This window comes from Typha latifolia, chromosome 11 (genome assembly GCF_019914945.1).
Source record: "Typha latifolia isolate L0001 chromosome 11, TyphaL0001v2, whole genome shotgun sequence".
Lineage (NCBI taxonomy): Eukaryota > Viridiplantae > Streptophyta > Magnoliopsida > Poales > Typhaceae > Typha > Typha latifolia.
The window spans coordinates 7,174,864-7,192,343 of record NC_133096.1 but is presented as its reverse complement, the minus strand read 5'-3'; the positions used below and the strand labels follow the sequence as shown (position 1 = coordinate 7,192,343).

At 35.6% G+C, this 17,480-nt stretch overlaps 1 protein-coding gene across 3 annotated transcripts; it reads left to right on the top strand.

The window, feature by feature from the left end:
• The first annotated feature begins 10,698 nt into the window (after window positions 1-10,698).
• LOC140797567 (auxin response factor 23-like) lies at window positions 10,699-16,879 on the top strand. 3 transcript variants are annotated; one of them, XM_073151123.1, is made up of 15 exons: window positions 10,699-11,177; window positions 11,270-11,382; window positions 11,542-11,637; window positions 11,724-11,780; window positions 11,889-12,044; window positions 12,149-12,233; window positions 12,798-12,888; window positions 12,976-13,140; window positions 13,339-13,458; window positions 13,575-13,650; window positions 13,726-13,894; window positions 13,984-14,906; window positions 15,693-15,883; window positions 15,963-16,165; window positions 16,577-16,879. In XM_073151123.1, the coding sequence occupies exons 1-14, from the start codon at window positions 11,036-11,038 to the stop codon at window positions 16,141-16,143; spliced, it is 2,565 nt and encodes an 854-aa protein (XP_073007224.1). In that variant the 5' UTR covers window positions 10,699-11,035; the 3' UTR covers window positions 16,144-16,165; window positions 16,577-16,879. The 3 variants fall into 3 exon arrangements, 2 of the variants coding, with proteins under 2 accessions (XP_073007224.1, XP_073007222.1); XR_012110685.1 differs by having other exon boundaries at window positions 10,717-11,177; window positions 15,963-16,232; window positions 16,577-16,785; XM_073151121.1 differs by having other exon boundaries at window positions 10,717-11,177; window positions 15,963-16,186; window positions 16,577-16,785.
• Window positions 16,880-17,480: the final 601 nt, after the last annotated feature.

Here is a 17,480-nt window from a genome sequence, read left to right as displayed (position 1 = left end):
GCAGGGAGGGGATTCTCTCCAAATCAGATTGTATACATTTCTGTACGGCTGAAACTTGGCCAGCTGTCATTGGGTGAATAGTGATAGTAGTTCTGATTGTATGATGATCAGATGAATTTGGTACACGCACAGGTGTCATGCATAGCTTTCATAGTTTGTCGTTTTGTTTGGAATTTAGCGGCACTTGGGCAGATGCTACTACTTGTTACGGGGGATGTTGGAAAATTTTATATCTCTTTTAAGATCACAGATTGGCTTCACGTCAGACAACCCGTGAATCTAAGATCCAAATACGTTTATCAATAACCAGTGGCATGATCACAGGAGATGTAATCCGATTTTGATCACGATGTATCAAAGTTAGTTAGGATGCAGGAGCACCTGTAGTTTAGTAATTAAGTTCTATCAATTTATAATAGATATTATAAAAATAAAATAAAATATAGGAGCGGAGATATATGATTGATATAGTTTAGTAATTGAGTCCTATTAATTTAAGACAAAGAGGTGGTGTTGATGGGGCTTTTATTTTGATAGGGATAGATAGGGTAAAGATGAGATGTTGATCGGGATTGAAATAAATATTTCCGTCCATATCTAAAAGCTGATTATAGAATTGATTTGTTGTCGATAACTAAATTCATCACGCAAAGAGGATGAGAAAAAATGCTACACATTTGGTAACTGTGTTTGTTGTAAATGTGAGGATTTACCACGTAATTCGGCATTCAAACGTGTACATTTTACTTTTTCTTTTTAGATGACAATTTCACGTGATATAATTAAATAATAATAACAGTGTTTTATGTATATTCTATAAAAAAAAATTATTAATTACATAAACTCATCAATTAAGAACAAATAAATAAGACGTTTCTTAGATTGGTAAAAAAAATATTAATGTATATTAAAAAAATAAGTGTAATTAACCATACGATTAACTAATTCATCACTCATTCATAACGGAGAAAAGAATATTCAAGTTTCGTTTGTTTACTTTCAGGTTGAGTTTAATTTAAATTTGGTTTTAAGAAAAATATAGAAACAGTACATTGAGGGCTTGGAGTCATTATTGCTGATAAATGTTAGAGGAAAATGAACTTTAAGAATTAGAAACCCTATAAATAGGTTTTAATTAACTTAAGCTCTAGTCTAAGTTCATAATAGTGACTAGCTAGATCCACATGCATGTACAATAGATTTTCCATCTCCTTTAATCTTACTATAGTATAGATCCAATCATATATACATATAAATATTACAATAGGATAGGCAAAAGAATAGAGTCATCCTTGTCAACGTAGTTAGATGTGTGTCACTACTATTGTCCAATTAGTTCCAGTGACTAGATACATGCAAGGATATAACTCCTCATAGCATTCATATGATTGTAACGTATGAACAACTGCTCTTATCTAAATTTTAAAGAGAAGCCCACCAAGACCTTATACACATAAATTTTTTTCTTTCCAAGTTGGCCACCATAAGTGGGAGATCAAACAAACAAACAAACAAAAAAATATCACACTGCTGGATGAAAATATGCTGGACCAATCCATCTTTCAAAGTAATAAACAAAGCCTATCAAAGCATGGATTTCTTCTCAGTTGACCCTAGTAAGTTTTGCTGCTAAAGTTTTATTTTCTTTTCCATAGTCTGCATTGCTGGAGCCTTTCTTTTGTTGATGCGAGTGTAGATTATTGATTGTGATGGTTATTAATTTATTCTTCTGATATTTGTGTTAATTGTTTTGGTTTGCTAGCAGATTGTGGTGTTAGATCATCTGTGAGCTTGATGGAGTTACATGCAATAGACCCACTGACCTCATGTTGTGCTTCGTTGTGTTGCCAAGAGGAAGATTTGTTTCTATTTCGTTTTAGCATGAGTGATTGTATCGTTATTTACTTGATACTAGTTTTCTATAATTATTATGTCTATATCTCAGTCAAATGCTGTCTATTTTCTTGGATGGTGCCAATCATCTTAATTTTGTACGAAGTTTCTGCAGTAGGGGCTGCAAAAGATTTCTAATCCTATTAGCAATGAAAGTAAAAAAATAATCAAAAAATTAAAAGTTTAGTTGCAGAAATTTAATCGAGAATAAAAAAGTGTAGCTTAATGAATATAGATTGGAGAATGGCTTTGGAACACTGGTTCGTAGAATCAAAATTAATGCTGAACTAACTCAATAATTTTTAGTGCAAAGACCCAACTCTAGTTTTGTTTCTATATAGATACCTTTTTCTGACTAAATATTAAAACTCCATCAATTTAACTGTAGACTGATTGAATTACTATAGTTTTTCTTTTTTCTTTTTTTTAAAGGAGAAAGCCTGCATATATACTAAGTTTATTAATAAACAAGATTACTCATAAGATCTCGCTCAGGTATGATCTAAAACTTACAGGAATAATTTTTAACAGCAAATCGAGCAAGATTAAGAGCAATTTCATTATACCTTCCAGTAATTAATTCTTTGAATACTTATGTGACTGTCATTAAAATAAAATCATATTATTCTCGTATGCATATATTCATTTTGGATAAGTATATTTGTATCATTTTTACCACTAAAATGCTAAGATTTGGATCTATAAATAGAGTAAGCAGCATGACAAGATTTCAATTTATAAATAAAAAGACCACATTATTTCTGTTAATCTTTAGTTCTCTTTTGTTCTAATTCTAAAAGTGAATAGTACTTTGTCAGCAATCAAAGCAGAGGATGTAATGCTTTTTTTCCATCAGCTAGGCTGTAGATTTAATGGCAAACCATTCTCTTTTAAGATATTGTTGGAATAACTTTAATGAAGAAACTACTACCTACCCCTTGTGTCATTGCCCAAACTACAAATGGGAGTAGTTGCAACTTGCAACTGTAACAGTGACAGTAGAGAGGTTGTGATCTTATAAAACCACTGGCTGGGTATTATTTTTGTCACCTTTGCATGTTGTTTGGAAAATAATAAAGAATTATTCATTTCTCTCTCCTACTCGAACGGTTGAAATTAAATAATACTAAATAAAATTAATCGGAAACTAAATAATACTAAATAAAAATAATAATAAATTTATAGAAGTTTGCACTCCTATTATTAAGGAAACGGTTACAAGGATAAGCAATTATCGGTTAATCTAGTCACATATGTGAAATGCCTTATATACCCTTTAATTTATTAAGAGGTGAAAATTATTTTTATAACTAATTGGTTAGTTATAAAAATATATCGACTATTATAGTTATTCTAATGTTGTGGTTATGGCCCATTAGGCCCAAGAAAAAAAAGGTGATTGGATCCAATTTGAGTCGAGAAACAAAGAGCAACTGCAAGGGTTAGATGGGCCGCAATATGGGCCGAGATCTGACCCAATGCTGGTCCAATGAATAATTTAATCCTTTATGCATGTTAAATTCAAAAGGGAAATAGTAAAAAAGTGCAATTTGATTACATTATATTGAAATTTTTAAATCAACTAAAAAGTTTATCAAATTTCTATATCAACTTACTAAAACTTCAAGCACACGTGTTAAAAATAACAAATCTAAGGGCAGACTTAAAATAGTGAAAATCTTTGAATGCTATCAGGAAGTACACCAATTATATGGGACTCAGCAAATGTATCTTGGGGAAGAAGAGGGGCTACTGAGCCCATTAAAGCACAAGACAGAGGAGCAGAGGGAGAGGGGAAGAAGGTGGTGGTCACTCCTCTCTGACTCGCTGCTCTCCCTCCTGATGCACTCCTTTGGCCGCACCTTGTCAGTTCCATCTTTTTGCTAGGGAACTACAAAAGACTTGCCCATCAAAAACTACCCCAAGCTTCATTGAAGCAAAGTATATTATTTAGGGATACTCACATTTTGATATTTATCTAGTGTTATGCCGAGATCTCCGGCGTTGTTTAAGTTCAGAGACTTCGCTGAACTGGTTCAGTAATCAAACATATTTTTCGTATCTAATTAAGTTTATTTTTTAAAAAATTAAGACTAATTAATCAAGTTCTGAGGTTAGCATCGGACGAAAATAAGGGCTTGAAGAACCTCGCTGAGTTAAATTGTGCATGTTTATAGCCCAATGGGCTGTTAAATTGAGAGAGTTGACCCATAGTTTCTTGACCGGGCTTAGCATATGCCTACTAATAATATTTATCTAAATATATGATTAAAATATTAAATAAATATATGTTTTTCTATAACAATGGATTACAACATTTAACAACATATATTTATCCGTATGAATCTTAATCCGTATTATTTTACATATATTGAAAGCTTGTTAAATCCTCTTTAATTTACTCTCATAAATTCTTTTAATTTAATATTTTAAAAGAAAAGTAGTGAAGCTGCAAATTAAAACTAAAATAGATAGAAATGGGAAAACATAAATTATATTTAGTTTAATGTGCAAATCGCCTATTCATACAATAAACTGATGTTTTTGATAAGGTGTGAACGATAATAAAATAAAGTTAAAATACGTGTGAGTCTTTATTTTATAAATTTAAAAAGTAAATTTTATAAATTATATCTTATATTTATTTATTTTGTAATTCATATTTCGCATTTAAAGATTTTATAACTTGACTCTTACATTTTTTTTATAATTTTTATTTAATACTCAGAGTTAACGTAAATAATACCAATAAAAAAAATTTCTATTATAAAATAGTAACTATTTAATTTATATAATACTTAAATTATCTCTGTCTCTTTTATCCCTTCATTTTTTTCCATTTTTGCATGATAGATAAGTAGAGGAGGGGGAAAAAGAAAAAGAGGAGGAGAGTTAGGTGAAAGACGAGAAGACTACGGAGGGTTAAAGAGGTGAGAATACTTTACTAATTTAGTTAATATTAGTTAGTTTAAAATAATATTAATTTGTTAAATAAAAATTACCGAAAAAAAAGGAGGGATTAGTTTACAAACTTCTTAAGGAGGACGGGAGTGAATGATAAAATAAATAAAATATAGAAAGTAATATGTAATAAATGACTTAAAAGAGAAAATTTAAAATATTTGGCAAGGGGTGGGGTTGTATTTGGGTTAGTTAGTACAATCTCGAAACGGGTGTAGATTCTTGGGCACATTTGCCAACTTAAGCCCACTACGTCGATCCAATCGCACCGAAAGGACGGCCGCCCTCTGCTCACCCAGAGCTAAAGAGCTCCCTCTGAGCCACGCAGTGCCCACTGGGCTCATGTGGACCGTCCAATTTGTGGGGACCCCACCCACTTCCAAACACACACCCCCTCTCAGGGACACCTGTCGGTGGTGGTCCTCACCATCCCACCTTCCCACTTACCCCTCTGCCGCACCAGCCGACGTGGCGCCCGTCTATTTGGTTAGGAATAGTGACGGGCATTGGTTTACTGTCGGACCGGACTCGACTGAATCGGCCCGGTTCAACGGATCGGACGGTGGATCCTCCACCCTTGCTTTACCTACTCCGTCGTACTTTTACTTTCGCATCCTGCCACGTGGCTTATATATATATATATATATATATATATATATATATATATTTGACTAAAGTAAAGGTTGAATCTAAAAATCTTTGCTATAGATATTTTTTAAATAATTAATTAAATTTATTTAAAATAATATCGATTAGATTTGAGATAATAAAAAAATAATAAAAAACATACCTATATTTATATATTTATTATCTCAAATTTGATCGGTATTATTTTATATATAATTAAGAAGTTAATAAGGCCTCCACAACTCTGTTTTAAGTTTTTAAATTCGATCTCTCATTTAATTAAGTATATTTAAAATTATAATAACTGTACTTCAGTCTATTCGGAAGTTACAACGGAGTAAAATATAAAATATAATCTCCATGTATATATATTTATTATTTAAAAATATTTCTATAGTAATTAGGTGTAAAGATTAGTTACTAGAGAATAAGAACAGAGAAAGTGACTATTTTTCAAAAATTCCCCACTTTATAGTGTTTAGATAAGAAAAGTAAATTGACAACTCAAATTTTTTTTTGCTTTATTAAAATCACTCACTTCATCTCTTAAAGTGATGGAGACACTTTTTATCTTTATATACTGCATGTAGTCACTAATTACTATCACTATCTATCTCTATTCAAAACTTTTAATATTGATTAGAAGTGGCTTCTTTAGAAAACAATCACAATTTCCTTTCCTCTCATTTTTTATCAACAAAATCTTCGGTAATCTATATAGAAAAATAAAAGTTTACCAAAAATATTATTATTTTTATTATCATTCATATCCTAATATATAGGAAATTTATTTATTTGGCCTCGCATCTTGCTTTTAATATCTTATTATTATACAGACAAGTTAAACTAACTTTAGATGCAAAATAATTTTATATTTATTGAGGTCAAAAGAGAGAGGTATTATATATATATATATATATATATATATTAATTCTTCAGTAATAGAATATTAGATATTCGTAATGTGACTATGTTTTGATCCATTAAAAACAAAATGAAAAGGTCACAAGGTATTTTAACTTAAATCCTTCGTCATAATCTCATCATTAGTTCATGACCTCATCGAAATGACGCGATTCGACTTTTGGTCTCTTTCCGACACGACCACAAAGACGACCTCGTGGACCGTTCGATTCACGCGTCAACCATCTAGTTGTTGACCAAACTACCCTCCCCCCAACCTCTAAGAAAAGTGTTGAAAGTACTTTATTAAACAAAAAGAAGATTTTATCTATTTTATCAAAAATATTCAAATATTTAATGTCTTATTGTTAAAACACGCAGAACTATTCAATTTTATAATTAATAATTTATTTTAGACTTACAATATGTCATTGAGAAAATAAATATAATAAATTTGATCGAAGTTTAATCAGATCTCAAATAAGAAATTAATATATAGGCAAAATAAAAATAAAATAATTTAGAATGTGATAACTTTGCGAAGATACGAAACAATTATTTTTTACCAATAAGATTTTATCAAAATTACAAAAAAAAAGACAATATATCCTCTAAATTTAAATTTAAAAGTTTTTTGTCCAATTTTTTTTCTCTTAGTGATACTTAACTTTGTGTTAATTTATTTATTTTAATAATACTATATGTTATTTTCAATTTTTATAATTTATTTATGAATGGATGAAAATGTACTATAAAATATTAATTTTTTTAATCTATAATTTGTTTTAAACTATTCAATAATTTACTCAGAGAGGAGAGGTCCGTGAGAAAACGTTGACCCTCCATCTGAAAGTCCGTACAATTTAATCCAAAGTTTGGATTAAATATAGGGGTAGGGCTAGTTTTGTAAAAAGAAGTCGTCAACCAATGGGGGCACGACAGAGCACGTGCGGACGTGGCAGTGAGGTGGAGGGGTAAAGACATTAAACTATAACTTAAATCCATCTGGCGTCCGGTTAGGATTGGGGCAAAACTGCTAACCGGGGTTAGGGAAGAGGGGAAACCGTAAACGGGAATGGGACGTGAGTCTGGTCTGCAGGTGAGGCGTCAGGAGAAGAGAGGGGGGGGTTCTTCAGAGCCTGTGTCCGCCTAGACCGGTCTTGCCCAGTGAGCCGGGGGCAGGACCGGGCCCACGCTTGCCGGCTCAATGGGGGACACGTGTGGATCCCACACTAGTCCTTGGGGATCCGTACTCCCAAGAACAACTCCGTTTCCGGATCCAACTCAAACATATGTAATATGACGATTCTTTTTCTCCTTTATTATTATTATTATTATTATTATTATTATTATTTTAAATTTTCTAATCTAAAAGTGTAGTACACTCGGCGGGCCCACCACATAGCTATGTAGTCCAGATCCTACTTAGTTTAGTTTAGAAATTATTGATTCGATACTACGTGTTAAAATTTAAATTCTCGGAGAGTGCTGGTTCTTTTTGTTTAGACTATGATAAGACTATGAGCTACCTACGATTTATCTAGAAAAAACATAAAAAAAGTTGTGTGGGGGTGTCCTTTAATATATGAAAGGGATAAATATATACTTAGAAAATTTATTTATATATAACACTATGTTTTTATAAGGTAAGTGTGATTTATATTTTATATTTTTACTATTTATAAATCGAGCACTTTGATTTAGCGAATATGTGTATAAAATATTATGAGTTATATTTGAATTAACAACATCATAATATTTCGTTAAATAGAGATATTTTTTTAAAATAACTAAAATACTCTTATTTTTAAAATGACTAAAATACCCTTAGTATGACTTGGTTGAGAGTATTTTTATAATTTTCTTAGTTTAGTTAACTTAACTAAGAGATTTAATTAATTTTAACTAACTAATCTAACGTTAGAGTGTTTTTTGCACGTATTCGCTAAATTATAGGACTTGAGTTGTAAATAGTAAAAATGTAGGATGTAAACCGTAATTTTATTAAAAGACAGAGTATTTTATGCAAATTTTCCTCTATACTAAGATCCCAACTATTATTACACATTTTCGTATATACTCTCTCACTTATTTTTTCGCTTAAATAGTTGAGAGTCAAAGCGTCAAAAGAAGAGTGTTTATATGAAAATAAGTAACAATTCAAATATGATAAAATGTTTTGAAACTTAACCTATGCTTGGTTAAATATGATAAAAAAAATAATGATCGTATTTTAGTCAAGACCACATGAGGATTAAATGTTGACTTATAATCAAAATACATTGTTAGGAAGTGCCAATCCTAGCTCTCCTAAAGTTTGACATCTCCTACTTATTCTCCCTACAACGAGAGTCTCCTTTTGTCATCATCGGCAATCTAGCCTTCTCCCCTTTCTCCCTTAGTCCGAATGGCTAGAGGGGGCTATCCATCATTTTTTTCAATTCCCTCTCTCTATTTTCTTCCTTTTCTTGCTGCAATTGCTTCTCCTTCCTATCGTCACCACCTTGAGGCTATTAGATCTACCCTAATCTCTTCTTATCATTGTCTCTCCAAGTTTTCTACCTCGAGCTATTGATACTCTAATAATAGAGAGATAGTGTCAGGGGTAGAGTTTTGGCTTCGCCATCCACTCCATCCTCCCCGTTTTGTTGTCTTCTTTAAATTTACCATGTCGTTGTCGTCATCTTCACCACACCTTCCTCATTGTTTCAACCTTGCTGACTTTGTCGTCGTGTCATCTTTCCTTCCCTCTGCTCCATCGAGAGTTCTTGCTGGAAAGACGGCTTTTTGATGGCCCACAAACTACTTCCGTCAAGTTTCATTGTTCTTGACCTTTATTATTATATTTTTTTTTGTTTCTTTAGGAGACATAGAATCTACATTGCTTTAAAATTCGTGTTGATCACGACAAAGCAACAATTAGCAGTGTAGTGGTTTATGTGATTTAGGTGTTATCATAGTTAAATCTTATCCACCCTTTGAGTTTGATGTTTTTTTTTCCATATTGTGCCGATGTTGGGCCTTTTCAAAATATCTCTTCTTTTTTTGTGCATCAAGCTTGTAACATTTTGCAATGAATAGAATTACCAATCTATAGGTTTTTCTTTAAAAAAATGCTTAAGTTGAAAACACACCAGGATTTTATCAAATTTACCCAAACTACATGGGTTTAAAACTTTAAATGCAATTAACCCAATAACACACACACACACACACACACACACACACATATATATATATATATATATTTATATTTTTCTAAGTCACAGATTTACCAAGAATGCTAAGTATTGTCAAGTACCCGCAGGAGTTTGCATGAAGTACATATTTTAGTAGGTGACTAGTTAATTTCCTAGAACTTCAACATCAATGAGCATTTCTTTTTCACCAAATGGGAGTTACTGAATGTGGTAGCACTTTATTAATGATATTGACTTGTTGTCCTAGCTAGTGTTTTCAATGAGCAAAAAGGTGCTATATAATGATATTATTTTGCAACAGCTCGGGGGCCGGGATTTCACCTCCATTGGTACAATTATGACATTTATATTTTATTTTAAAAAAAATAAAAATAAATATATATATATAATAAGATTAATTATATAAAAAATTTCCTTTTCAAGAAAAAAAATAGAGAAAATGTATTATATTAGATAAAAAGTTGGCGGACAAATAAATTAAAAAGAAAAGCACCAATCACACCTGCTAAATTTATCATCAATGGCTACGAATTAAAAAATAATTCCCCTCCCCCCCCAAGCGTCACCTCATATTGCCTCACGTGTATCGCTGCACGTGCCGACGTCGTTGGACAAGCTCCTCTATGACCTCGTACCGACGAATATCGTCAATTCTTTTCCGAACAGCAAACAGCTTTTGCTTTTAATCGTGGAGCGCTATCGTTGGTCGAGTAAAGTTTCCTCTACGAATGATTGCCTGCCAAGGCTGCAGGGTCGGATGTGTGCTGCCTACGAATCGGCAGCAAGACTTGCAGCAAAAGCGAGAACAGCAGGACGTTACTCCCCGACGAGTAACGGGGCGAAACGTAGCTCGAGGAGCGTTACGGCACCATCATCAGCCCTCCTCAGATATCGGGAGCTGCGTTACGCTCACCGCCGCTTGATCCAACGGCTTACGGTTAAAGTTTGGCATTCGGGCCCACACAACATAGCATTGTATAATATTTTTCTCGTGTTTGCCTATTGATGGCGAGACAAGGCCAAATGACGGCGTTGGTACCGGTCTAACGGTGACCGGTCGGACCGGTTTAACCCGGGTTAAGCTAACCCTCGTCTCTCTCTCTTCTTCTTCTTCGCTTTGTCTCTCTCCTTTGGTCGACGACTGTCCCAAAGCTACCGTAGCAACTGGCTTCGTCTTCTTCTAGCACTCGGTCCTTCTCTGATGTCCAAGGAGGAGAGCAGCGAAGGGGAAGAGAGAAAGAGAGAGGGAGGGGAAAAGGAGGGGGATAAGTAGAAGTGAAGGGAGCAATGGTGGATTTCTTAGGAATTTGGTTTCGGGAGGGAAAGATTTTTTTTGGAATTCTAGAGTTTGAATCGGTGGAATTAGGGGTTTCGGGTGGAAATCTAGAGTTTTTTGTTGGGTTTGAGTAGTGGATGAGAGATCTGGAAGTGGGGAGGAGGAGAGGGGGGAGATGATGGCTTCGTCGGAGGTTTCGGTGAAGGGGAGCAATGGACGCAGCGAGCCGAGCTTCTCGTCGTCCGGATGCAGCGAACGGACGACCGATGGCCGTGAGGCCGGCCGGATGCTCGCCGGAGTTCCGGTGGCCGGCAGAGGTAGGGTTTTATGGCCTTGACTGATCTCTTTAGTGGATTCGCCTCTCGATCTATGGGTGTTTGTTAGCTGACTAGAATTTCCTTGTTCGTAGATTCGGTCGACGCGCTCTACAACGAGCTCTGGTACGCGTGCGCGGGGCCCCTGGTGACGGTTCCTCGAGCTGGGGAGAGGGTGTTCTACTTCCCCCAGGGCCACATAGAGCAGGTAAGCGATCTTCTCCACTTCGATTGGAAGAAGTATGTGTATTAACTATTACGGTTCCTGAAAATTACTTTTTGGGGGGGATTTCCTAGTTCCACTTCCTTACTGCGATGTAGTTTTTGTCCCAAAAATCTGAATTTAGGTGTTTGATTTGATCGCTAGGTGGAAGCTTCGACAAATCAGTTGGCGGACCAGCAGATGCCGGTCTACAGTATCCCGTGGAAGATCTTGTGTCGTGTAATCAACGTTCACCTGAAGGTAACTGAAATCCCCAAAGTTTTGGAGAGCAAATCATCTTCCCTTTGTTTTCTTCCATATTTTAGGTGGTCCTTGCCATTTGATAGGCTGAGCTGGACACGGATGAGGTGTTTGCCCAAGTGACTCTGCTTCCTGAATCAAAGGTCCTTCCTTCACATCTCTCGTGTTTTGTGGTTTGGTTTGAATTGCATAGTTGTTGGGGCAGTGAAAAAATTCTTGCTTTGCGTTGTCTTTTGTTGCTTGTATATTAGCAAGACGAAAATAACGTGGAGAAGGAGGCGCTGCCCCAACTGCCTCCTCGGCCTCACGTGCACTCTTTCTGTAAGACATTGACTGCGTCGGATACAAGCACCCATGGCGGGTTCTCTGTGTTGAGGAGGCATGCGGATGAGTGCCTACCTCCCCTGGTTGGTGTTTAACTCTGTTCGTCCCTTGTGATTTTCCATCTTTTCATGATTCCCGTGCCTTGGCATGTTTTTGAATTTTTGATTTATTATCTCTTCTTGATCAGGATATGTCTCAGCAGCCCCCGTCACAAGAACTGGTCGCTAGGGATATGCATGGCGTAGAGTGGCGCTTCCGCCACATCTTCCGTGGTAATCCACTTGCCAGCTTTGTTACCTTATTATTTAGTCGAAGGATAGGAACTTTTTAGTTTCTGTTTGCATCTATCTTTGTTGAAACTCTACTCATATGACTCCTTTGATATTATCTTTTGGGAAATTCTATACTTGTACTGTATCATGAAAGAGCTCTAATTTTTGTCTTTACTGATGCAAGAGTTGGCTCATGGTAATGCAAATTCTGGTTTATAGTGATGATATCTTTTTGGGACTAACTAGAGACTGAAAGGTAGATTATTATGTCTAATTGTCTGATAACTTTTGTTTCTTTCAATATTTCATGTAGCTAAATATTTCAAATAATCTGCTGTTCATTGGCTGTAGTCGTCATTATAGGTTTGATGAGGTCATCATTTTATGTACTGCTAGATCTGATGTTGCTTCCCTGAAGATTAAGCAGATCCATATACTTTGCATGAACTACTTTGCCTTAAAGCTGATTCTTTCGTTTCTCATTTGAAATAACTGGTGATTTGTAATGAGAAACTTACTCTTACATGAATGCGCTAATTTCCTACTTTCTTTCACAAACTCTAGGTCAGCCACGAAGACACTTGCTTCAGAGTGGTTGGAGTGTTTTTGTTAGTTCCAAACGACTTGTTGCGGGTGATGCTTTTATTTTTCTAAGGTTTGCTTCTGAATATTACCTTCCATTATACGTGACGTTAACTTCTCAATCTCATTTCTTCATACTAAACTCTGTTTTCATTAGCAGAGGAGAAAATGGCGAGCTACGTGTTGGAGTCAGGCGTGCTATGAGACAACAGACAATCGCTCCATCTTCAGTCATATCAGGGCAAAGTATGCACCTTGGTGTGCTTGCAACAGCATGGCATGCTGTTAACACAGGGACCATGTTCACTGTCTACTACAAACCAAGGTTGGTGGCCAAAGCTTTGTGGTCTTATGCATTATATCATCTCCTATAGCAAGTTCACTCATTCCGTTATCATCCCTACAATTGGAAAGCTTTTAAATGGAGAAGAATATTCGCATGTCTGCCAACAACTTTCCAATTTCCCATTACTTGCGGTTCTACCATTTTTAATTAACAGTCACAACTTCATTGATCTATCAGGACAAGCCCATCTGAATTCATTGTCCCATATGACCAGTATATGGAGTCTCTCAAGAGTAATCATTCTATAGGGATGAGATTCAAGATGAGGTTTGAAGGTGAAGAGGCTCCAGAGCAGAGGTATAAGCAGTTCGTACTTCCAAGTCAGTTAGTGTATACAGTAATTTGAGAACTTTTAAGTCAGCTGAGCTATCAAATTTGTCTCTCAAATCTATCATATTATGCTGCCAATTTAGGTTCACCGGTACCATTGTTGGCATAGATGATGCTGATCCAAGCAGGTGGCCTCGATCAAGATGGAGATGCCTCATGGTAATTTACGTCATGTTTTTTTTCTCTAAGTTGTATATCAGGTAGACGTAATTTGTACTGATGCTTGGTTTTCAGGTCCGATGGGATGAAACCTCTTCTGTTCCTCGTCCAGAGAGAGTTTCTCCTTGGAAAATTGAATCTGCTGTTACCCCTCCTCCTGTTAACCCCCTCCCAGTGTCTAGACCCAAGAGGCATCGGTCAAATGTTATTCCTTCTACGGATTCATCTTTAATTGCAAATGGAGGTAAGTCCTTAAAATCCAATTTATTCTCATTATTGGTTTTACTGTGATCTTTTGGTCAGTCTTAATGCAAAACATCAATGTACTTCCAGCTGGTTCCAAAGTCACAGTAGACCCTTCCCAATACCATGGCTTCTCAAGGGTCGTGCAAGGTCAAGATATCATGAACTTGAGAAGCACTTTTGCGGATAATAATGAGTCTGACACCACTCAGAGGCCCATTATGTGGTCTGCAATGGTTAAAGAGAAAAATGATGCTTCTGCTCAGAAAAGATTTGAACAAGAGAATTTTGTGCAGATGTCAAGGCATGAGTCTTGTTACACGGCGATGCCAGCATTTCGGCCTCCTAGCAGTTCACGTAGTTCAAATGGGTTCTGTTTGTCATTCTTTGACCAGACCTCATGCGATACAAATCACTGGAAGGCACAATATCAGGAGCACCTTCCTGAATCATGGTCTTTAATGCCTTCAAATTCTTCCTTCAATATGACTGAACAGAATTTCAAGATGACTGGACAAGTCAGTGAGCTACATTATCCAAAAAGTGGAAGTATTAGGTACGGTGGACAGGAAGGATACTCTGTAATGCACAATCCAGGTGGTGATCACCACTCTTCAGACTGGCTTGATCATTTTCCTACTGATAACACCTCACTACATAGGTTGGTCAAACCTAAACCATTGGTAGCAGGTCAAGGTTATAATTCAAAACCTAGAGCAAGTGGCAGCTGCAAGCTATTCGGTATCCATCTTTACAACACCCCAGTTACTGCGGAACCTGCAATACTACCTGAAGTCGCACCCACTGAGTCAGAGTCACAATATCTGTCTGCATCATTGCAGCGGCCACAAGTTGTAGAAGCAGAAACATATTCAGAGTCACTTAATGTTACAAAGTCAGCTAATAATTCTCCAGTAGGTGCAGATCTGGAGAAACATGCTCAGCCTTGTGCACAATATTCTAAAGATTTACAGGGAAAATCCCAGGGCAACTCAACAAGAAGTTGCACGAAGGTACTTTTTAATTGCCCTCGCTCAATATTGCAGACATGCTTGCTCATCCTCTGTTAATTGGTGAAATATGCTTGCTCGTCCTGTTTTGATTTGTCTCGTCATCTATTTCTCTGTTCTCATTTAGGATTCTTTTTTTCTTGGCATGTATAAGAACAAGGTGCATGTTATTTTTAGATAGATCATGCTGAATCTTTGTAGACATATAATTGCATAAATTCTTCCAGATATCAAAGTATCAAACATTGTCCATATTATGGGAGGTTTTTCATTGTTTCTTTTTCATGGTTGCAATTTTTTCTAAATTACAATACACAAGGTTATATTGTTGATATCAATTCTGAATCTTTCTGATCCTTTACTACTAATGTAAGAAAAGCCAAAATATTGTCATGCCAGTGAAGGTACTTTTCAGATTTCTAAGTTGCTTAACAAACTTTATACCCAAACAATTATTGACTCTCTAAGTCTTGAGGTTAGTTTTAGATGTTTGTGTGAGACAAGTTGATGCTGGCTGCTGAAAGACCACTATTTCGACCAAAGAGCTTCATTTCATGAGATTTTAACAGTAATATTTCAGCACCATTTAGTTTTGGCTAAATCTGTTCTAAGATTCTGAATCGCAATATAAAGAGGATGGATTTCTGTAGCTTCCAACAGCTGGGGCTAATTCCTTTTATTTATTCTATGTTTATCATAATATCATTGTAAAAATTTAGAGTGGTTAACATTATCTGGTTTTTGTAGTCTGATTTTAGCTAGGCTCATGAAGTTTTCTCCCGATTTCAGGTGCATAAGCAAGGAATTGCCCTAGGCAGATCTGTGGACCTTACAAAGTTCAATGGCTATGAGGAATTAATTGCTGAGTTGGACTGTATGTTTGAATTTGAGGGCCAATTGATGACCCACAGCAAAACTTGGATGCTCGTGTATAGAGATAATGAGGGTGATATGATGCTTGTTGGAGATGATCCCTGGCTGTAAGTATTTGCGATTCAAAATTTCAAAACGTATGTGTTTCATGTGGATATCTCGATGTTAATTTCTCTCTCTAAACAGTGAATTTTGTGGCATGGTTCGCAAGATCTACATATACACACGAGATGAGGTGCAGAATATGAATCCAGGTTCATTACACTTAAGAGGTGAAGAGAGTCCTGCTGCTTCAGAGGAAAGAGCAGTTGCCAAAGAAACAAAAGGCTGCTTGCCAGCATCTTCATTTAATCTAGAGAACTGTTAGGGCTGCCTTCTGAACTTTCAATGTGAGCGACAGTTTTTTGGGGGTACACATAAGCATTAAATCAAGCATTAAATACACTTGGCACTGTGGTAAAATTGTTTTGATCCAAAGGCTTAGTTGTCACATTTATGTAATGCTTTGATATTAACCATTGTCATTAATATATTTATCATGCATTCGTGCTTTTTATTTATTCTGCTAATTGATTAGCTCTAAACTCTTAGTATGTGATGATTGTGACGCTATATAGTATTTAGTGCAGCCAATTTGTTCTATTGAGTTACCAAAACCTTTTTCATTTAAAATTTAGAACAAAAGGGTTCTATCTAACTTGCAGCTATTCTTTGGTCTATTCAACTCGCCATATTATTTCCTATGTAGAAAAATAAGAGCACAGAGGGACTAATGTTTCGTCTATCCTGGCTTTATGTAGGTACTTTGAAGTAACAAAAGAAAAGAAGGAATGAAAAGGGAAAGCCTTTCCTTCTGGGTTTGTTCCGTGAAGTATGCTGTAAACCCCTCCATAATGTCCCTGTTGATGGTGTGATCTGGAGGTTTTTCTGTTCTTTCTTTTTCTTTCTTTACTACAGTTTTGATTGTATTCTGGCTTTTGTTTACAAGATGTCTATGCTACTTATCATATATGTTTTCCGGAAAGGTAAGAGAGGCCTTGCACTCTTAACCCACTATGTAAATAGATCTTCCCAGTTTATTATATTATCAATCCTACTCAGCATCCTCAGCTGTCAATTGTTCTATGTTTGCTCAATATTGCCTGAACCTTTTTTCCATGACTGCATGTAAGGTTGAAATATTAGCCTGAGAATGGTTCACTGATTACATCAAGCTGATATGCAGCACATTCTTGTCTAGCATAGTTAGTCATAACTTACATATCGTCTCTCTTTTCCTTTTTATTTCCAGAGGGAATTACATGCATCTTTACAAGTATGAACAGAAACTAAGTACAACCATCATATGATTTGTTCTATCAAGATACTCGAACTCGTTTGAAAGGATGCTTTTACTACATGTCAATGTGTAAAATTTCTTAACTTTGGTTTCTACTCCAGAAATAAGTGTACATTGATACTAACTGATGAGTGCTGGTGCTTCAAAAGGAATGATATGAGATTCTGGTCAAAAGAGAATGCATGTTAAAGATAAACGGGTGATTATATTGGCCAACATTTCTTCTCCTGTCAAAGGTTAAAGCTTTTGATGCCTAGTCATTGACATTCAAGTTATTGCCACTTTCTTTGGTTCCAGACTTTATGCCATTAATTGTTATTTAAACCAAGGGAGAATGATGCAATTTGGTCCTCACTTTTCTGCAG